This window comes from Artemia franciscana, chromosome 8 (genome assembly GCF_032884065.1).
Source record: "Artemia franciscana chromosome 8, ASM3288406v1, whole genome shotgun sequence".
NCBI lineage: Eukaryota > Metazoa > Arthropoda > Branchiopoda > Anostraca > Artemiidae > Artemia > Artemia franciscana.
The window spans coordinates 49,407,912-49,431,612 of NC_088870.1; the positions used below are offsets into that span (position 1 = coordinate 49,407,912).

Here is a 23,701-nt window from a genome sequence, read left to right on the forward strand (position 1 = left end):
AAGGGACAAGCCCGGCGGGTACCACGGCTCTTGCAAACAGCTCTCCCCCACCCTTCTGCTTACTTTTCTCCTCTCGCCTTTATCGTAACGCAATCGTCTATAATATCGGAAATTATAATTATTTTTGCAACTGCTTAATCCTGACCTATATCATATATAGTTCATGAAAAAATCGATAAGAGAAATCACTGTTCCCAAGGGAATTTTCACTCAAGTCTGAAAATAATCCGCTTATTTATAATTCTTTGGACACTGAATTAATTATTATGAAAAAATTGGCTATATGTCAGGTAGAGACGATAATCCTGTACCAAATATTAGTGATAGGTTCAATCCAAATATAGGTCCTCACACCTTGAACTCTGAATCCAGTGCTGTCACTTACTTGAAGTACTTTTACTTGAAGTACTACTTAAGTAAAATTTTCCATTACTTGTACTTGTACTTAAGTAAAAACTCTAGGGTGTACTTATTACTTGATACTTAAGTAAGATTACGAAATACTTATTACTTAAGATACTTTTAATGTACTTGTTTTTCAAATACTTTACCTTTGGCACGAAAATTTTGTGTGTGTGCGCTTTGGCAATGAACAAGAAACCTCACCTTTAGATTTAGAGCAAACTCAGATACATCTTTTGTGTGTGTGTGTGCTTTGGCAATGTACAAGAAAACATCACCCTTTAGATTTAGAGGAAACTCAGATATAGCTCCATGCCCTATTTTTGGATATGAAATAAGGTATTTGTTTTGACGAAAAAGAAATTATAGTAGGATTAACACTTGGTTTAATTTTTGTTTAAAAGTTATATAACAAAGAAAACTGAAATTATTTCACAGTTCACTGGTCGACAGTGAGCTAAAATCCCTTGTTTTGTGCTAAATGTTGCATACTGTACTCCATTTGGGCTTATATTTCTGACATTAATGTTCAAGTTTTGTCATCTCGTCAACTGAACCAGATTTCTAACATTTCATCATCTTCAGGACCATATTATTCGTAATACTACTGAAGCTATGAATCTTTGCCCATCTAAATGTTGTCTGCAATAAACAAGTCTAGGCAATTCTAGCTGGATCCAATGACAAATTCGCATTGGCCAATGCCAATGCCAAATTCGCATTTTGTCAAATTCGTTCCAGCAGATTCAGGTATTCAGACGAATCTGACTTCAAATTTGTCACTCCATTTATAAGTTAAAGGCCCTACTAAATTAAAGGAAAACTCAACTTTCTTAAGACCTGACACCCTCTCCCCCTCGCCCTATTTGAGATAGGGTTTGTGATACCATAACTTGATATGAGCCCTGATCTTAGGCATCTTTGGTCTGGTTTTCATTCGGATCCGTTACTCCATTTGCAAGTTATACTAAATTAAACAGAAAACTTAAATTTTTCAGGAATTAAAACCCACTCCCCCTTGTTAAATTTGAGCTAGGGTCTTTATCTCAAAACTTGATATGTGTCATGGTCTTAGGGCTCTTTGGTTCAATTTTCATTCAGATCAATCACTCCAGTCACAAGTTACTCTGAATTAAACGAAAAACTGTTTTTAGCAGGTAAAGCCCTCTCCCCCCTGTTTTGTTTTAGCTAGGGTCTTCATCTTTCAACTTGATGTGTCTCATGATCCTTGGCACCAAATCTGGCCATCAAAATTTTCATCCAAATCCAACCAGCGGTTCTCCCCCTATACGTAATTACACAGACGGACGGACACACAGACAGACAGACATACGGATTTTGCAACGTCTTTGGTAGCCATGTTGGCTCATTGGACCCAAAAAAAGGAAAATAATAGCATATCATCATCCAGGCATCATCACCTATTTGGATAGTGGAAAATATCCATCAAGATAGGTTTTTGAGATCTGTCTGTCTGTCCACCCGTCTTTGCAATCGAGTATAGCGGGAGAACCGCCAGTCAGATTTGTATTAAAATTGAACTATTTGGATTAAAACTGAGCTTAATTACGGCAATGGGGCTTTAAGTGTTAAAAAAAATAAAGTTTTTCATTTAATTCACTGTAACTTGCAAATGGAGAGACGAATTTCGATGAAAATTGAATAAAGATGCCTAAGAGTATGATATGCATTGAGTTCTGGGATGGAGACCCAAGCCTAATTAGGGCGAGGGGGAGGGGGCTTTAAGTGCTTAAAAAGTTAAGTTTTTTGTTTGACTCAGTTTAACTTGCGAATGAAGTAATGGATCTCAATGAAAGTCAAGCCAAAGATGCCAAAACCATAAGTCACATAATGTTTGAAGATGAAGACCCTAGATTAATTAGGGGGCGGGGGCTTTAAGTGCTAAAAAAGTTGTGTTTTTCACTTAATTCAGCGTAACTTGCGAGAGATTGATGGATCTGAGTGAAGATTAAACCAAAGATGCCTAAGACCGTGACAGGCATCAAGTTTTCAGATGAAAACCCTAGCTCAAATAGAAGGAGGGGGAGTGGTTTTTAAGTGCTGAAAAAAGTCAAGGTTTTAGTTTAATTTAGTATAACTTGCGAATGGAGCAACGGATCCAAATGAAAGCTAGACCAAAGATGAGTCTGATTAGGGCTCATATCGAGCTCTGATATCACAAGCCCTATCTAAAATAGGGCGAGGGGGAGGGGGTTTCAAGTATTAAGAAAGTCGATTTTTCCTTCAGTTTAGTAGGGCCTATAACTACTTCCACCGATGGCTTGCCCAAAGCCTGGAAATAATCCTTTTCCAAAATAAGTCATACTGAAGCCAACCTTCAACCAAATATTGCATCCCCAGAGAAAATTACTTTGTTTGGCACTTGGATACAGTGATCGTAAATTCTGTCGGTCTGTCGGTCTGTCAGTCCCGGTCTCGCTACTTTAGGCACCTCCAGATAAGCTAGGACGATGAAATTTGGCAGGCGCATCAGGGACCAGACCAGATTAAATTTGAAATAGTTGTTTCCCCGATTCGACCATTTGGTAGATTCTTAATTGAATTTGATATTTAGAAGGATATCATGTCTCAGAGCTCTTATTTTAAATTCCGACTGGATTAGGTGACATTGGAGGGGGAAACCTAAAATCTCGGAAAATGCTTAGAGTGGAAGGATCGAGATCAAACTTAGTGGGAAAAATAAGCACAAGTCCTAGATACGTGATTGACATAAACAGAACGAATTCACTCTCCTTCGGGGAGTTGGGGGGAGGGTTAATTCTGAAAAATTAGAAAAAATGAGGTATATCTAGTAGGAACTCGTAACTCAGATCTCATGTTTTAAATCCCGACCAGATCCACTGTCATTGGGGGTTTTGGGGGGGGATCGGAAAATCTTGAAAAACGCTTAGAGTGGAGTGATCAGGATGAAACTTGGTGGGAAGAATAAGCACAAGTCGTAGATACGTGGTTGACATAACCGAAACGGATTTGCTCTATTTGGGGGAGTTGGAGGGGATGTTAATTCGGAAAAATTACAAAAATTGAGATATTTTTAACTTAAGAGCGGGTGACCGTTCGTGAGCTATTTTTGAATTTTATATTAAGAAGGAACTCATGTCTCAGATCTCTTATTTTAAACCCCGACCAGTTTTGGTGACATTGGGGGATAGTTGGAGGGGGAAACCGTAGATATTGGAAAACGCTTAAAGTGGAGAGATCGGGGTGAAACTTGGTGGATAGAATAAGCAAATGTCGTAGAAACGTGATTGACGAAACCGGGCTGGATCCACTGTCTTTGGGGTAGTTAGGGGATTCCATTCCTTTGGCGAGTTTAGTACTTCTGGACGTGCTAGGACAATGAAAATTGGTAGGCATGCCAGGGATCTGCACAAATTGACTTAATAAAGTTGATTTCCCCGATTCAACCATTTAGGGGGGCTGAAGGGAGAGGAAAAATTAGAAAAATGAGGTATTTTTAATTTGTGAGTGGGTGATCTGATCATAATGAATTTTTATATTTTAAAGACCTTGTGTCTCAGAGCTCTTATTTTAAATGCTGACCGGCATTAAGCCTCTTATTTTTCTTTTAAATTAATCTATTGATTCTTATAATTTTGCTAGAGCTCATGCTATATGAGCTCTTGGCTCTTCCGACCTCGTCACAATTGCCATATGAGCTCTTGGCTCTTGTTTTATTTCTTTTTTCTCAGAAGATTTTCGACTTATTCTCATGATTTTTGCCACTTCATGGTGTGAAAACTGCTGCTAGAAATAGATAGGATGCAACTTCTGCCGTATTGTCTTCTAGTATATTTAAGTGTGTGCTTGCATTATGCCTGCGTCCCCTTAAAAGTTCTGTTTCTTACGGTAATATTGGTTTGTCTTCTGTTGCATATGTAGACGAGTTCTTCTTGTTGCCCGGACTCGCCGTGGATTGCTTTCCAATTTTATTATATTAACCAATGAACTATCTAAGATTGGATTGTCAGTTAATGCGTCTAAATGCGAGTTTATTTGTTTTAATAGCCCTTATGCGGTCCGTTACTGGGACTGCAATTCTGCCATGTTCTTCTTTAGTTAGTTGGCTTGGTCTGTGTTTCGGTCCAACACTTTCCACTACCTTTTCATCCCTAGTGAATCAAGCCGTGAAAAACCGGCGCGTCATTTACGGAAAAATATCCCCAAACAAAAGCCGTTACAACCGCAACGGTTTGTGCATGATTTATAACGCTTATTGCGCCCCTGTGCTTTTGTTTTTATCAGGCATGGCTCATCTGTTTCGTAAGAAAAATCGCCATACTCTACGTGCAGCTTATTTGAGATATTGCAAAATCCTCCTCCGGCTTCCTAGATGGCACCAAAACAGAAAAATAATTGCTCGATTTGGTTTAATAAATATGGCTTCTTGGATTCGGTCTTCCAGTGATGATTTATGTAAAAAGATTATCTACTCTATTGACGTTTACGACCATCTGCAGCCTTTTTTCCATATTGATACTGGTTAATTAGTCCATGTTGTCTTTTGTTAATTTGATTTTTTTTTCTTGCTGTTTATCGTTTTTGTTTTTGTTTATTTATAATACTCCGTACTTTGTGTTTTTTTTAAACTTTTACGGATAATAAAGTTCATTCATTCATTCTGCATTTTGACAAGCCGTATGCGAGCGATCTTCAGCTAGCTACCAAAAGTGTGGATTTATGCTGCTCCTTTTTATTGAGCTTTGATTTCTCTTATTAAAAAAGTCTGCAACTAACTCACTTGGCTCCTTACTTTTAAATTTGAGTTTTTTTGTTGCTAAGGTTTTTAGTTATTGAATCAGAGAATGAACTACTTTATTACCTTTTATCCGTTTTAAAGCCAATGTAAAGTTTATTTTTTATTTTCAATATTTTTTCCACCATTCCGACATGTTTCAGAATAACCCTGTATTTTTTCAAACGTGCCAGATTTGACTGAACACTAATCGCCAGAAGTTCAACTCTATGTGCACTGTATTAAAACTTTCATGTGATCTGTCTAATCCAATCAGAAGCTTTTTCAATGCACTTAATTGTTTTTATAGTCTTTTTCTTTCAAGCCGTTGTGTTGAAAATTGGTTGAGATTATTTTTTGGACTTCGTTGGGTGTCTACCAGCCAAACAAGGGAAAAAAATATTTTCAGTATTTTTGTTATCATTCCCACATGTTTCAGAATAACCTTATATTCTTTCAAACGTGCCAGATTTGACTGAGCTCTAATCACCAGAAGTTCAGCTCTACGTGCACTGTGTTAATCCTGTCATGTGATCGGTCTGATCCAATCAAGAGTTTTTTGACTGCACTTAATTGTTTTGATAGTCTTTTTCTTTCAAGCCGTTGTGTTGAAAATTGGTTGAGCTTATTTTTTGGACTTCGTTGGGTGTCTACCAGCCAAACAAGGGGAAAAAATATTTTCAATATTTTTGTTATCATTCCCACATGTTTCAGAATAACCTTGTATTCTTTCAAACGTGCCAGATTTGACTGAGCACTAATCACCAGAAGTTCATCTCTACGTGCACTGTGTCAATCCTGTCATGTGATATGTCTGATCCAATCAAGAGTTTTTCGACTGCACTTAAGTGTTCTGAAAGTCTTTTCCTTTCAAGCCGATGTGTTGAAAATTGGTTAAGATTATTTTCTTGTACTTCATTGGGTGTGTACCAGCCGAATAAGGGAAACGGTTAAAAACGATCAAACGGAAATTCTGGTTCTTGATTAAGATTTCCAAGACAGGAATGACAGGGGACATTTTATAGGCAAGGGAAGGGGCTAAGATGCCTTCAGAATGGCTTTAAAAAAAAGGTAGTATGGGCTTGATATCAGAAACATATATATATATATATATATATATATATATATATATATATATATATATATATATATATATATATATATATATATATATATATATATATGTATATACATAGAATAAATACTTGAAGTAGTACTTGAAGTAATACTTAAGTATAATTTCGGCAAGTACTTGATATTTGATACTTAAGTAAGAATTTGGGAATTACTTATTACTTGATATTTAAGTAAAAAAACAATGAGTACTTAATACTTGATACTTAAGTAAAAATTTGGAGTACTTGTTGCAGCACTGTCTGAATCAATACTGATATTCTAGTTATATGCCAACTTCGATTACTTTTTGCATTTCGTTGATGTTTGGAGATTTTTTTGCATTTCATTGAATTCTAAATTTAAAAAAAAAAGAATATTTTGAGCCCATTACATTGTCTTTACTGTGATATGTCCTTCTGGATATGGTTGTTTACCTTTTTCCATTAGGTTTTTGCTAGTTTGACAATATTTTATTTACCAGTTTGGCAATAAAGCATCAAGAACGTAATTTTGAAGTGTTTAGATCGTCTTTTCCGTATTTTATTTCATTTTCTGTCTTTTCCGTATTTTATTATCCGTCTTTTCCGTATTATATGTCGTATTTTTTACCACTGCCCATTGATATTTTTCATTTTCCTTTTGCATAAGAAAATGACATATTTATGAGCTTGATTTTACATCAGCAAGACTATAGAATTTTGAAATCTACTAGTGCGAGTAAGTAGCAACTAAATAATTTACTTAAGATAATGTGTCTTTTTGCTTTTTTAATTTATATTTAGCGAGGATTCTTCGTGAATTGAGCATGTCGTAATTTTTAACTTTTTTCCTAAGGATTCAGTTAAATATTTATTTGAACGACTAGAATCACACTGTGAATGTGGGTACATCCAGAAGAATAAAAAACAATAAAAGGAGACAATATTTTAAACTATTTGTTTTGGTATTTCTAACTCATACTAAGAAAATTAAAATTCCATAGCCTATTTAGTGTCATGCCAAACTTAGAAATATAAATTGAAACATTAAATAAAATACAAAGATGCAATGTTTTAATAATATTTATGATTATAACAACTATAACACTAATTTGAAAAAAAAACGTTTCTTCTTGACAAAACTTGCATAAATCGTCAGGTGACAGAGCAAAACTATTGACAATTCTAAATTAAAAACACTATTTCAAAACAATGACAATCGAATCATCCTCAACCAGTCTCTCAAAGGATACAAGTGTATGACAAACTGTGGCACATCAAATGACAAAAAATCCGAAACGTGCATTTTTCAAACAAAAATTTTTCAGTTTTCTGATGATGTTTCTTCTGATATGACAGGAACTGCTGTAGACAAAGCATTTCCAGGGAGGTAAGGAATGGCCGGGAGGTAAGGAAAATAAAAGTTCATCTTTTTTAAAACTACGAGCTGCATTTTGGTGGACTCTATATCACAAACTTCCAAGAAACGGAGTATGAGCCTGTTTATTGCCTATGCCTCTTCATCGAGTTAAGAATGTCTATGTAATTTCACGATATTTACCCCTTCCCCCTCCAGAAAAAAATGTCAAAAATGTATATAACTGATCCGTGTAATTTAAACACACATAATATGGAATTTTATCGTGTTGTTTAGAATATTAAAAATTGGGTAGCACTGCATATGTAGGTATCAGATCTCAGAAAAGTCAAGAAAAGAACCCGCTTAGATAAGTTCAAAGAGCTACTCTTCCCTGGGAAAATTGTACAGCAAAGCAGCTATTTTCTATAGCCCTATTAAATTAGGATTATTAAAGTTAAAGTTTATAACGATAAGGCAAGTTTAAAAAATATGACTTATTGCGACACCATAAACTCTTTATAGCAGTACCAAAAATAAAGAGTAGATATCTTAGTGACTAGGGGGAAATGTCCATGTAGAGACGCATAAAACAATATTTTACTTCTTTACTCTCAAACAGTGGTATAAAAGATATTGAAATAGAAAAACTTACCCTACCAGGTTAATTTTTCGCAGGTTGTCCTCGTTTGGGTTGGGAGGATGTCATAAAGAAAGATTTAAAGAAAATGGGAACTTCGTGGGAGGATGTAAAGAGGGAGGCTTTGAATATATCGGGATGTAGGAGGAGTGTGCGTAGCTGTGTTGGCCTTAGGTGGCTTGGTGCGGCAGTGAGTTGTTATTAGTGGTAGTAGTTTCTTCTCAATATCCGCCCTCTTTCCAATCCAGGGATGACCTGCTTTTCGTTTGGCCCTAGATGGTTGGCCGACAAGGATAGTCATCGGCAATCTGTCATAGTTCATCCACAGAACTTACCCTAGCTACCTCAATCTTTCTCTCGATATAGCCTTAGAAAGCGGGGTTGAACCATATTTTTTTTAGAGCTAGTTAGAGATGTTAGAGATACGATCAGTCAGATGGGTACCCAGACATTCCGTATGCACTTTATCTGGTTAGTTAATTTTGACACTATTTTTGTCGGTAAAAATTAAGAGAGAGAGAGAGAGAGAGAGAGAGAGAGAGAGAGAGAGAGAGAGAGAGAGAGAGAGAGAGAGAGAGAGAGAGAGAGAGAGAGAGAGAGAGAGAGAGAGAGAGAGAGAGAGAGAGAGAGAGAGAGAGAGAGAGAGAAAGGTTAATTTAAATAACAATCGTAGCGCAAATAGCTAATTTGATGTTGAAATATAAAACATGTTATTATGCACTATTATATAATGATATGAAAAAGGTACGAAAGAGTTCTAGTAGCGGTTTGTCCGAGCACGCACAGGCACAGGTTAATGACAACATTACAATTTTTCTTCATTCCAAAGATAACTATACATTTATCGGGAAGCTACAACTTCTTTAGCTGTTTTGTACCATTTATATTTTATTATATTGTATTTATTATTATATATATGATTATATATATTATATACGTTATATTATATTATATTATATATTATATTATGTTATGCATTATATATATATATATATATATATATATATATATATAATATATATATATATATATATATATATATATATATATATATATATATATAGGCATTTGTACATTTATTTGTTCGTCGTAGGAAGGCAGTGTGGTCTGGTAAAAAAAATGTCTGATTTTAGGTATTACGTCAAGTATACAGAGGACAGTGTAAATGGAATCTAATCGTCATAGAAAGGCCTTGTGGCCTGGAAAAAAAATATCTAATTTAAGGTATTACGTCGAAAATACGTCTTATATGGGGAAATTAGATCAATCAAGTATCCATGGTCGAAATATCCAGACTCTTGTATCTGTTTTCACTGTCTAACAAACGGACTTATTCCCATTTGAACATTTATTGTTCCTTGATATTCTGACATTTTTAATGTGTAAAAGACAATATGTGCCACGAAATATTGTTATTACTTAAATTTTTTCTAAATCTTGGGAAATATTTTTTCAGGTATTGGATCTGAGCGTTGGAAATATATCCGTGGTCTCGCAGTTGACAGTATATATGGAGCGCGAATATCTGACGAATTTGACTTTAGATCATTGTATCGAATGATTCATAATTTCTTCAGGCAAGAGACTTTGAAAGACGGAGCTGTGTCTGCTCAACCTCTAATTGGTGACATTTTTAGCCCGGCTGCACTGGATTTGAAGGTTGGAACATTTCTATATCATTGGTGTGAAATCATAAAAATTAGAGGAGGGCAAGAATATTTTTCAAAAATAGGAGCTAGGGGTAGTTTTGTTGTTTTTTCGATTTTTTCAAAGAAAGCACTCAAAGAGAACCATTACTGGAACCATTACCGAAAAAAATATATTTCTAAATTTAGGGGGACAAAAATCTTCGGGTAGATTCTCCACCTTCCAAATTGACGACATTTTTTATATAATAAAAATAAAATTAATAAAGAGAAGAAAAACAAGAGAAAGTTTTAGTTGGAAATTTCGGATTTGCCGTTAAAGAGTTCCACCAGCTCGTATTCATTGCAATAGAGAAAGTATAATTAAGTACGAAATCTGAAATAATGAGAAAAACTCAAATTTATAAAAATAAGAAAATAAAAAGAAAATCATATCCGAGTTAAGTGAACTATTATTGTTGTTCCATATCTAATCTTAAAATCTTATAGAAAATTGTTATTTCTCGTAAGACATCAAATTTTAGGCAGTGGTGTAATTTTTTCAAAATGCTGGGGGGGGGGGGAAAACAAAGTTAGAGCCAATTTTCCCAAATCAAATGAAAATGACAGTGAAAAGGGAGCCATTTAGTACCATAAAGGTAAAGATATATTTAAGAAAACTGCCCCGTTCTCTGGATGCTTAAATTATGCAGGCTTATCTTAATTTTTACAAAACTGTTGAAGAAAATAAATTTCAGCTTAGAGGGCCAAACTGGAGTTTGGGGGGGGGGGGTCTCCCCCTGCACGATAGAAAATTACGCTTCAGACTTTAGGTTATCACAGGAATTTTAACGAAAAGTGTAAGTGACGTATAGTTTAGTTCGATTTTATCATGCATGTGTCACTTTAAAGAACCAAAAAATAGACAGCTGCTTTTAAGGAAACAACTGTAGGAACTTATGTGTTCTTTGATGTGTCATTGTGTGTCTTTGGGGGGGGGTCCAGAATGGATCACGGGTTATTTATGCTCACAGCCATGGCTATCCTTCTCTAGAAAAGCAAAAAATTCATGTTTTTTTTATAATACTCAAATTGTGTTTGACCGTGTTTGACGCTAAAAATCGAGGCCTTAAAATTTTGGCCCAAGGCAAAACCAATAATATTGATTTTACTGTGATTATATCGACAGCTCAATCTTGATCTTTAAATGCTTCAAATCCACCATTGTAGTCAGTATTGGTAGGAACAACTTACATAAAACATCAGAAATATTTTGTTAGAGTGAATATACTATTACTAGAATCAATTACCCTCAACATCCCTCCTTCCTAAATCTTTGGCTACTGACCCCTATTTTTATTTATATCCTGCTACGACCCAGTGAGAAAGACTTGAATTCAAGTTTTTGTAGTAGACTGCCCCCCCCTCCCTCTTTGGCTAACTCTAAAATGTTTGGGCTGTTGATACCTGTGCCGATATCCTATTTTTATTCAAACGACGAGTGGAATTTGTTTTGGAATTTCTGGAACAGCACAAACTATTATTTTACTATATTAAACTATATTTAAACTATATTAACTTTAATACAGAAGAAACACAAAAAAATCAGAGACATCTCTTTCCTTTCAACCCAACAGAGTGTTTTAGTTATGACGGTTCTTTTGATATTTACCTTGACATAACACGGTTTCTTTTGATTTTCACACTGACAAGGCGATTAAAATTTATATTAAAACTTTTTGCATTATTTCTCCGCTGAATAAAGTAATACTACTGTTTTTTGTGCAACAGATTGAATGAATTTGAAAACCCTAAGAGTATTTATTGTCCAACTATCTTACAGTTTTATCTGAATTAGGTTAAGATAGAAAAAAAATTAAATTAAAGTTTTATGGTAATTGCTGTAGGAGAGACGTTATGATAACATAAAAGTATAGTCATGGATTTTAGTACCAAAGTTCCACACCTAGATATTAGGTTACGAAGTAGTTACAACAAACTGGCAAAAAATTACGGGTGTGAGAAATGTGGCGTAATTTAAGTATGTAAGTTTTAGGCGACCACACTGCTATGTATTTTATCAAGGGTTATTTTTGAAAATAAATAGATGAAACTGACGTAGGTTGTACGAAAAGTGTGGTTCAATCCCGCTTTCTGGGGCTATAATGAAAGAAAGGTTGAGATGGCTAGGCCACGTTCTACAGATGAAGGATGACAGATTACCGAAGATTGTCCTTTTTGGCCAATCGTCTGGGGCTACACGGAAAGCAGGTCGTCCTTGTCTGGGTTGGGAGGATGTCATAAATAAAGATTTAAAGGAAATGGGAACTTCCTGGGAGGGTGTAAAGAGGGAGGCTTTAAATAGATTAGGTTGGATGAGGAGTGTGCGTAGCTGTGTTGGCCTCAGGAGGCTTGGTGCTGCAGTGAGTTATTAGTAGTAGTAGTAGTAGTAGTAGTAGTATCCTGATCTTGTATATGATTAATTTGAAAAAAAAACGCTTCTCTGAGGGAAGTAAAGAGCGAAGTTGAAACTTAAAAAGAAACAAAAATTATTACTTCCCAGCCTATCTAACATATGTAAATAAAATTAGTGGAAATAAATCAATTGGTGATATTTCCCTGTGTTTGTAAAATTACAGAAAACTTGCGCTTTACTGAAAACACAGTATTGGAGTTTTGGTACGGTAAATACAAACCATTTAAGGATACTTTTATCTGTACAAAAGTAAAGTATTTTTAGATTGTTGCTTTATTTATTTATTTTTTAATTTGGCATCACTTCTGCACAATGAGCTCAGTTCTGTGATTGACTGTCGTTTTGGATGTGAAAAGGACATTTCAATATTTTTTTTTGACAAGTTCGAAGTGAAGGAATCATTTTAGTATTAAGACTACAGAATCGCTTTTTAATTTTTATTACAGCTTGAAATTCTCCGTTTTTTAGAGAGAAATAACTGGATTTCCAGAGCTTACATTACGTTGATACGTTCTTCATTTCGAGTAATTTTTATGTAATGTAATTACATAACAATGTCCTATTGCATCATTTAATTGTTCCTATTACAGGGTAAGGCAAATATACATTTGCCTTACTCTGCCTGGTTTTGTAATTAGCCTCGCTAGCATCCAATAGGCCCTTTTATAAGTGTCCCTTTCATGCTGATATTGCGGGTTACGACCGCAAGCTTATTAGTACGTGAACCGTCGGGTATCGTATCCACCGGGTATCCGTCGTATCCTTATCCGTCGTATATCGTATCCTTTGGGTATCGTATTCTGAATCCAAGACTTTGTTGAGGATCTTTTTCCTGACTTCTACTGAAACAAAGTCAATGAAGTCGTTATGAGGAATTGTGCGTAAATATGTAAATTTGTATGGTCGATATCTGTCATGAAGAGCTGCCAGTTATCTCGCTAGAAGTTGAACAATTTGAACAAAATTACCGTTTTGTTCTTCAGTTCTTCTAAAGCCAATGCCTGTCTCACTAGGGTCCTTGTAACGTCCCCAAAAAAATTCACAATTTATCTGTTTGTCTCTTCACCTTTTGCTTGCTGCAGAACCTTTCTTCGAGTGCTTTTATCAAGTAGGAAATCCACATGACTGCTGTTACTGACGAAGTCACAAAAATAGGACAAAGCTGCTTTATGTGACTGAGAAATTTTGACCATTCAATTTTTCTTTCTTCGGCTTTACTTTGCTCTTCTTTTTGTGGTATTGCCGCGGACCGTCTTCTACCCAAGCTTTTTCGGATTGGTCACTCCAAGGACCCCTAGAGAAAAGAAAACAGAGGAAGCAGAAGGCGGTATCTTTCTCAATTCTAAGAACTGAGAATCTTCATACCATCTCGGATGAAAATACCACTGTTTCATTTTTTATATTGAAGGATCAACTGGGAATATACTCAGCCTTGGTTAATTACGACCACATGAAATAAGTTACTTCCTTTGGTTTTCGGTAGCGATAAGCTTCTTTATTCCTGAACCCTTGTGAGCTATACTTTTAAAAATCGTCACTTTAACTTTTGACAACAACTCCATTAATTATTGAAATATTAAGACCTTCTTCACTGTAACGGATTGTCAACTATTTTCATAGCGCAAACACAGAAGATGATGTACATTGTCTTTTCACTAAGATATCTCTTACATTCAACGTAAATTTTCCCAGAAAATCTTAACGATGTCATTGGAACCAGCAATTAATGATATGATGTCTTGCAGCTTAATAATGTATGTAAAAATACATTTTTGGGTCTTTGATGGGAAATATCTTGCCCTATATTTGGCTCCATTATCATCATTTGTGTTGATCGATGGTGGTACATCAAAAATTACAGTAAAGAGCCGGAGGCACACATTTGGAGTAATTTCCTATCTAATTTCTGTTTGTTTTAAGTTTTAACGTCGCTCATTAATTTCGTCTAAGGCAAAAACCTACCTCTCGACTTGAATGAGCTATCCCAGCGTCTTACACTAAGAAAAATTCTGGCCAAAAAACAGCCAAATCTTGCGTCCTTCTCAGGCGTTGTATCGTTCGTATTCGTTGTATTGTTTGTATCGTTTGTATCGTTGTATCGTTCTTAACTTCGTATTGTTATCGAGTTTTATTCACTGCCATGTATACACTTGCTTTGAAAAGGTGTCATGGGTTTTTTTTTGAATTTTTAGTACTTTGCAAATGTGTTTAGAAATTTCTTGCCTTCTTTTCGACTTGTAGTCAAAGTTTGACCCCCACTTTATGCACGTAACCTTACCTTTTGGTTTGTTCATATTACCTTGTAAGGCTTCAGTTGATTTTCCTACACTAGCCTACTGAACTATCAGACAAAAATAAATCACATGCGAGCATAAACAGATTTTTAAGGCGAGTTGCTAAGCTATCAGTCCAGTTTCTTTAAGCCTGGTTTAATTTATACCACTCTGTTTAAATCTGAAATTATTAAAAATAAGAATTAAACGATAAAATATAACGACTCTACTCTATTTACATGCAAATTTGGTTTTCGGTATCTATTACTAAAAAGATGCAGTGCTAAAATCAATCATTTCTATACTCAGAAGTCTGAAAATCCCAAAGTCTTTTCAGGAGAGCCTTTGCATGAACACCAACAAACCTTGAAAACTTTGGGCGTACTTTTTGAATGTATATTTTAAAAGAATAGCTTTTGTCAATCACAAGTCCAAGGTACTTTATCGTTTCTACCCGATACATTAATAATAGATATTTTGAAGAAGTAACTCGAGCAATGCGAGGGCAAAAATTTAACTTTCTACCGTAAAATATCCAATTAGTTTTCGATAAATTCACAGCTGTAAAATATGTTGAACACCAATCAAGAACATCAGGAAATGCAATATCCAGCTTTACAACCGACTCCTCGTCATTCCTCTCAGAAAGTAAAATCATCGTATTATCAGGAAAATGTTTGTTGAAACACAGAATTGCCAAAGCGCGGTGAAGATCATTTATATAAATCAGAAAAAGCAGAAACCCTAGAACAGAGCCTTGAGCTACCCCAGCCTTCAAAGATGAATCTTCAAAGTAGTAGTCGTAGTAGCAGTGATAGCAGCAGTCTTGGAAGTAACCGCAGTAGTATTAGTAATAGTAGCAGTGGTCGTAGCAGTAGTAGTCTTAGTCACAGTAGCATCACTAGTAATAGCATGTACATAGTGTCTTTCGCTTAGTTCAACATCCCCCTCAACAAGCCCTGTAAGTTTCAACTTAAGTCTTCCCAAGACATTGCTGGTACACCCTTTTGGCAAACTGCTTGCACATAATATACTTTGATTTGTTCAAGATCCCCTTCAACGTTCCCTGAAGTTTCACCTTAATACCCTGAGCCCTTTTGATGACCCAGGATCAAACATGTCCCGCTTTCCCAATAACAAAACCTATATACAAACAATAGGTAATTTACATAGCTTACATCCTTTGCCCCAAGGGCTGTGGGGTGCCTGTCATTCATGGAGGCATAGTTATTGGACCTTTTAACTATTTTTGACAAAATAGCTATCTTAAAATTTTGATCAGATGTCTTTGAAGGCAGGGCAGCAAAACCGGGTGTAGAAGGGGATTTGGTTAACCTTCAATTACTTTTGACTCTTACACTCCATTCAAACAAGCCTCCTCCGAAGTTTCTATGACAATTAATTATATATATATATATATATATATATATATATATATATATATATATATATATATATATATATATATATATATATATATATATATATATATATATATATATATATATATATATATATATATATATATATATATATATATATATATATATATATATATATATATATATATATATATATATATATATAGGGATTTTTTTCATCTTCAAAAGTAAAGAATATAGAATTTTGTCCATAAACTAGCTGAAAAGTATCGAGGTGCTGCCATGTGCCTTGTAGTTCAAGGATTCGAAAATGTCCAGAAACGGACTTGACTCACTTTCCCTCTCCCCCCCTCCATTAAAAACCAATCAGTATGAAATAAAAATTTCTTATATGTATTTTTAGGAGGGTTTTCGAATCATAAATAATTTGCAGTTAGATAGAGAGATTCAGGATTTACTGCAGGATCTTACTTCTTCATCTTTGGATGTTGAAATACTGATCAGAAACTCAGTGACGTCAAAGAAGACAAAACCCCAAATTTCGGAGCAGCTAGGCCCTCTACTTAAGCTGTGGAAAACCTTGAATCAGGTGAGTTTGAACTTGGATGAAAATGTAGCAAAACTATGAGATATATATAGCTACATATACCTAATATATACAATTATATGATTATATAAAATATGTAATTATAACACAATAATATAAAATATACATAATATAATAAAACTTAATATGGACAATAAAATATGTATATTTAAAAATATAAATATACAGTAATGAAAATACGGCCCTTTTATTCAGCTACCGAACATCACATGCTTTGTCTACTGTACTTATACCCGTTGTCCCTAGAAGTTTTTTCATTATTAACTCTATTATTGTATTACTCTTCTTTATTATATAACTTTTTTATTATGAAATTCATTTGTATTATATATTTTTTATTATATAACTCTTTTTTATTGCTCAACTAAGAAGAACAATACACGTTTGAAACAAATAAGTAACTTTTAATACTTTTATTCAGTGTTTATTCAGTTTTATTTAATTTTTATTCAGTTTTATTCAGTTTATTCGGTTTTATTTAAGTTTTAGTTATTATTTTGTAGCAACGTAACTTAGGCGTCTAATTTAAATGAAAGCTAATGGTGTCATTGTTTTCGCTTTATTCTCAAAAACCTTTTTTATTCCTTATTAAAAAAACACAAATTTTTCAACTGAAAGTAAGGAGCAAGATCAAAATTTAAAACGACAAGAAATTGTCCTGCATATGAAGGGCCTACCTCTTCCTTAGCCCTCGCTTTTTAAACTAAGGTGTTAAAGTTATTCAGCAGCCCTTGTATTTGAACAGTCTTTAAATCTTTGCGAGAATTGTGATAAAAAGTGAAATTTTAGCGTAAAGAGTGAGTGTTGAGAAAAAGACAGCCCCCCTCATATACGGAGGAGTTTCTTGTCGATTGAAGTTTTTATGTTGCTCCTCAATTTCAGTTGTAAAGCTTGTTTATTATTTATGTTCTTACCGTATTTTCAGATCGTACTTGAAAATCCCTGCCCCCAATCATGTGAAATTTTCCCAGGGAAATTCTTCTTGGAGACTTTGCTGCACATGAAAAATTATCCCACTGGAAAATCCCCTACCCTACAAGGAAAATCTGCCCCAGAAATTGTCTGTATATTTTCCAATAACCAATAGTATATATTAACAATGGGGAATTGCACAACTTACAGTCATTTCCCCAGAGGACGTGAAGGCGATATCGCATACCCAGAGGCATATTTCATTCTACATGTCAACTATGCTTAACCGAATGGATATTTCAAAGTTTTGATGTGACGTTTTTTGGAGAAAGGGGCGTAGGAGGAGAGCTAGCTGCCCTCCAATCTTTTTGGTCGCTTCAAGAGGGCACTAGAACTTTAATTTTCATTCAAATGAACCCTCTCCCGATCTTCTAGGACTCTATAAGAATGGGTTCAATGCGATCACTCCTGGGAGAAAAAAACGATAAAAAAACAAAAAAAACCCAAATAAACAGAAATACGTGATCTTTCTAGCAAAAAAACAAACAAACACAATTCCACATTTTAAAGCTAGGGGCTTGAAATCCGTTGTCATGCGAAAAAGGGATTTTTACGATAATCAGACAGTAAGATCTTCTTTAAGATCACTTGACTTTTTGGGAGCAATTCCCCTTTTTTTGAAAACCGAGCAAATTTTTCAGCCTCGTACCTTTGGATGAGTAACAATAAAGTTTACGAGTTTTAAATATTTGGAGAAAAAAAATCAAAAAGCACTTAAACTCAAATCTTTTGATGTATCCATTGCTGTCCAAATTTCGTCTTTAAAGTCTTGGTTACTATTGGCCCATGTCGCTTCTTACTTACAGTTCGTTACCGCGAACAGTTTTATAAAAGCTAGTTTTGACATTGTTTTTCTATATTTTTCGGAATCAGTTCTGGTCCCTTATTATAAAAAGGAGAAAAAAAATGGAGAAACATCACTGCGTGTTATCCGAAAAAGTGATTTTTCTTGTTGGTTAAGATGGGGAACAGTGATTCTCCTAGACAGAGATTTCGGCATGAATGAATGAATTTATTTAGTGATTCGACTCACAAAAAGTATTTCACTTTCTATTCCAAAGCTAGACACTATGGAAAATTCAAGCAATAAAAAAAAACACAACAAAAAAAAACATAAAAACAACATAAGTCTTTTACCACACATAGATATTAAATACACGAAACATACTAATGAGTTCTAAATTCCACGATTCTAAGAATTTAGGTGACCAATTTTGTTAATAAAATTCATGAATAAACGACGTACGTCTTTCATATGCCACAACAAGTTTAGATCAAATGGGGAGCTTACGCTATAAAAACTTAAATTTACTTGTAAGAGATTTAGGTATTCGGCTGCTAGCTTTTATGTTCGATAAAATCTAGCGCTGTCATGGTTTTCTTATGTTTTTACAAAATCTATTCTGATTATTTATAATAAAATGGAGAGAAAAAAGAAGAAACATCACCGCTTGTCATGCGAAAAGTGATTTTTCTTGCTGGTCAAGATGAGGAACTGCGATTCTCCTAAATGGCGTTTTCAGCTATGGTAATTCGATTGGTGCAGTTCCGTTTTTGTCCGACGCCATTTTTTGGCAGTTTCAGGCAATTTTTTTTGACATTCTTTTATATTCGTATTCGCAAAGAACTTCTACCATTAAGATTAATCGAAATTATAATTATTATTCCTGGATCAGATTCAAATGGCGATTCTTCCTCACTTGACAGTTTTTTTTATTCAAAACAAGTTTTCAATTTTTGGTGAATATGGGTGAATTAATTGTTTGATTGTCTAGGGAGAAGTGAAGTACCGGGGAATCACAATCTTAGAATCCTGGAGAATTATGTTACTGTTTTCCTTTTATTGTAAAGAAAAACAATTCTTGTTCTTTGTAATAAACTATTAAACGTCGTACTACCCAGAATCTAGTCAAATGTCAAATGTGTAACCATAAGAAGTCTAAACCCTTGAATTTTGACATTTGTGAATATAACATAATTCTGGGTCATACAACTGCTACTTAGAGTCACTTTCTTAGTCAAACCGCTCTTCTAAAATGGGCTGAACCCTTCAGAAATATAATAACATCTGCTTGCATTGTCTCTTGAGGGCAGACACTTTTAAACTATAATTTCTAATTTTCAAATTATATCTTTAAAAGCTTTCAAATGACTTTTTCCTTGTTATTTTATTTTTCATTTGAAATGTATTTAATGATACCCTTTTGTCAGAATTTCATGAACAACAAATAAACTAGATAGCTACAATGAATTTCAAAGCCCTGACGCTAAAGCTGCAAAACCGTACGTTGGCCTCATTGCTGGGCTTTCAATTTTTTACCGTAGTGGGTTCGAAATGATAAATTAAAAAACCAAAAAACTATAATAAAATCAAAAATAATAATTAAAAAAATGATAATCAAAATATAATGATAAATTAATGATAAATTGGAAAACAAAAATGAAAAAACACTTCTCCCCCTTCTGGAGGGCTTCCAGACATCCACCAAATGGATTTGGATGTGGTCGAGATTTCAAGGATGCATCTGTGACCCAAGTGTCTGGATAAACAGGAGAGGTTTTTTAATTAATTAAAAGACAATTATTTCGACTCAAATTAAGGAGCAATATTAAAACTTAAAACGAATCGAAATCGTTTCATATGTGAGGAAGGCTGCCCCTTTCACGCTTTATGTAAAAGTATTTTAGCCCTTTAAAAAGTATTTACTCCAATGCAATGGTCCACGTATTTTAACAGTCGTTCTTGTAGGACAGGGAAAAAAGTTTAACTTTAGCGTAAAGATCTGGGATTTAAGAAGAAGCGGCCCCCCTCATGTACGGAATACCTTCCATTCGTTTCAAGTTCTAAAATTGTGCTTTATGTTCAGTTGAAAAAACCTGTTTTTTTCAGTATAATTTCCATCGTACTTCAAATCATGCAAAGAAATCTTCGCCCTCCCCTCCGTGGAAAATTTCATAGGAAAATTTCACCCCCTCCCACATCCCAAGAAAAATTCTTCCCGTGGAAAACTTCCGCATGGAAAATTCTTCCCAAAGAAATTCATCCCGGAGAGAAATTCCTCTCTCCGGACAATTCATTTTTCGCCAAAAATTCCCCAGAGAATAATCTACACCGGACCGTTCCCACTTGAAAAATTTTCTTGTTTTTAGTTCATAAAACTTTGCACGGTAGGATACCCTACCGTGCAACATACTTTCTCGGCAACGGGCAAGCTCAATATATAGTCTTTTGATATTCATACACTGATTGGTTATCTTAGAATTGTCAGTCGGTAGCAATCTAGAGCACAATCTGTTTCTTAACTGAAAAAGGCTCTAGAAGTTTTAGTTCCTCTTCAAATGACCCTCTCTCAGTATTTTAGGGCAATTTGTTCGATGTGATCACTCTTGGGGAAAAACAAACAAATAAACACGCATCCAAGATCTTTCTTTTGGCAAAATATACAAAAGTTCATATATTTTTAGATAGGAGCTTGAAACCTCTACTTTATGGTTCTCTGGTATGCTGAATCTTCATTTTCATTAAGTGTGTTTTTCATTAAGATCACTTGGCTTTTTGAGGGTGTTTCACCTTTTTCAAACATCAGGCGGATTTTTTAGGCTCTTAAATTTTGATGAGTAGTATTAATCTTGATGAATTTTTGTATTTTTTGAATTAGCATAAAAAGCTAATTCCTTTAATGTATTTATTGTTATCAAAATTTCTTTTTTTAGAGGGTTGGTTACTATTGGACAGACTCGCTTCGTAGGCTGAACCTTACGACCCATAGTTTTCTGGGATATAATTGGAGTCTTTGTATATAATACTAGCACATTTTTATGCAAAATCAGTCATCATTGTTTTCTAACTGCCGAGATTTTTTTTCATACTTTCGTTCCTATAGTAAGAAAAAACCATTTTTATTTTTACCGCTGAAAATATGGCCATTGAAGAAATATCATCCTGTTTCTGTAAAGAACTAGCGAAAATAGAATCATAGCTATAACTATTGTTTTGTTAGGGATATACATTTTATATTTCTTTTTTTGTCATTTAACAATACTTAATGTGGTTTTCTCTATTTTTCATTTTAACAATTCTTTTGTTAAGGATACAACCCTCGTTAAGAAGAAGCTACCAAATATCGAAGCAGAAACACCAATTTCCAGGTTTTTTGAATCTCAACTTCAACTAGCATACGAACTGGTGTCAATCGTGCACAAGGACTTATCAGCAATTACTAGAACGCTGCGTGGACAGGACGCCATCAAATCAAACATTTTACCAATTATTGATTCTTTGATGAAGAATATGGTAAGTAGGGTGGTTTGTTAACATAACTACGATTATTTGACAATTTCATATTGCGAGGTTTTCACACCCCATCGGTGTTTTGATTGTCAGACGGCAATTCTACAAACTCGAATTTGTAGTTGGTATCGATTGTGATCTTATTAAAAAAGTGAGTAATGTTAAAGTTTACATTTAAAAGACGAAAATAATTCTCAAGATAATCTTTATTAAAAAAAAACATCTTAAAATATTTCTCTCATGAAAGAAAGTTCAGTTCCTTCCAAGGCCGTATCCTGCGTTTTTTCGGAGGAGTTTTATAAAAAGGATTTTTTCCGTAGTGAGACTTGCACAAAAAATCCCCAAAAGGCATAAAAAATTTGTCTATATTTTTATTTTTGTTATGCTTTTACGTGTTGGAAAAAATACTCGAGGGGGGTTCAAACCCTCTACCCCCCCCCCCATGGATACAGCCTTGGTTCCTTCAAATACAATGATATGATCATCTTTGTGTAACCAGATAAAATGATGTGTGACAAAACAGAATATTTCGAGTTTAAAAGCTTGGGTTTTCACACTCATTTTAGTGTATCCAGATTTCTGTCACTTTTTTATCGTCCTATTTAATTTGATAGTTCCGCTTATATTGTTTTTTTAGAGCCCAATTTCCACCTACTTTTGGACCATCACGTGTATTTCTTCTAAATTATCACATACTAAACAGATACCTAACAAGTTCTTAAAAACTCAATGATCATTTTCAATTCGAAACTCTTTAATCAGTAAACGTTTTTTTAATGTCTTTTCATCTTCGTATACAGAAAACCAGAATTGTATCTTTGAGAAATCAAGAAAGATAAATTTATATATTTGTAACTTTGTAATGGCAAATTGACAAAATATTCCCACGGTGCTTAAGTGTGAGTGTATTTTGAAGGGGTTGAAGAAATAAATTTATGATGGGGGAGGAGTTCCGACGTCATCAAAGATTTACTTCGAAGACCACACTGCCTTTCCATGACGAAAATATAACAGTTCAAAATACGGATGAAGCCTTTTGATTGACAGTAAAACAAATATAAAAATTTTCAAATGGATATTTTGAACACATATACAGTGTCCATCATCAGCAAATTTACTGCTGATGACGGACACTGTATATGTGTTCGAAATATCCAGTCAAAAAAATTTATATTTGTTTTACTGTCAATCAAAAGGTTTCATCCCTATTCTGGACTGTTATATTTTCGACATCATCAAAACTTCCGAAGGTACGCCCATAGCTTAAAACTTGAATATGGATGGTTCAAAAGCAGGGGTCACGTACTTGTCAACCATTCTTTTAGTTAATGGTTTTACTTGCTACTTTTTTCCGGATCTAATCATCTTCTTGAACCAATCTGATATTTTAAAACGAAAGAAGAGTATTTTAAGATTCTAGTGTAAAAGTCTGTAAAATATTGTAATTTTTCACAATTCGAGAATAACTTTTGTGCCATCCTTTATTTGTCTTCTAAGCTAGCAAACTAGCAATGGCTCTAGGAAGACCTTACAAAATATGAGGAGGCTCATTCGCATGAATTTTTATATGGGAGGCAGTAAGAAAAACAATCTTCATTTGATAATTCAAAAAAGGGTAAAGAAATTAAGAATTATTTTGGTTTTTGGGGGGAGGGATAGCCCCTCCTCCCTTGTGTACGTCTCTGATTTCAGGAGTCATTTTCCATTTGAAGTTCTCGAGTTACAAAATGATTTTTTCGTTTTTTTTTTTTTAGCTCTAAGCATCTTAGTTTACCGAATCAGCATCTCAATCTCAAAAATTTTCCAGTCAGCACTGCCAAGTCTGT

The 23,701-nt window shown here is 34.4% G+C and overlaps 1 protein-coding gene across 1 annotated transcript in view; it reads left to right on the forward strand.

Annotated features, from left to right (window-relative positions):
- The window catches only part of LOC136030708 (cytoplasmic dynein 2 heavy chain 1-like), a 575,385-nt gene that overhangs the window by 534,893 nt on the left and 16,791 nt on the right, over positions 1 to 23,701 (forward strand). The window contains exons 67-69 of the mRNA XM_065709779.1: positions 9,706 to 9,908; positions 16,409 to 16,594; positions 21,675 to 21,878. Coding sequence (XP_065565851.1) covers positions 9,706 to 9,908; positions 16,409 to 16,594; positions 21,675 to 21,878 — 593 coding nt within the window. The remainder of the gene's footprint in view (positions 1 to 9,705; positions 9,909 to 16,408; positions 16,595 to 21,674; positions 21,879 to 23,701) is intronic.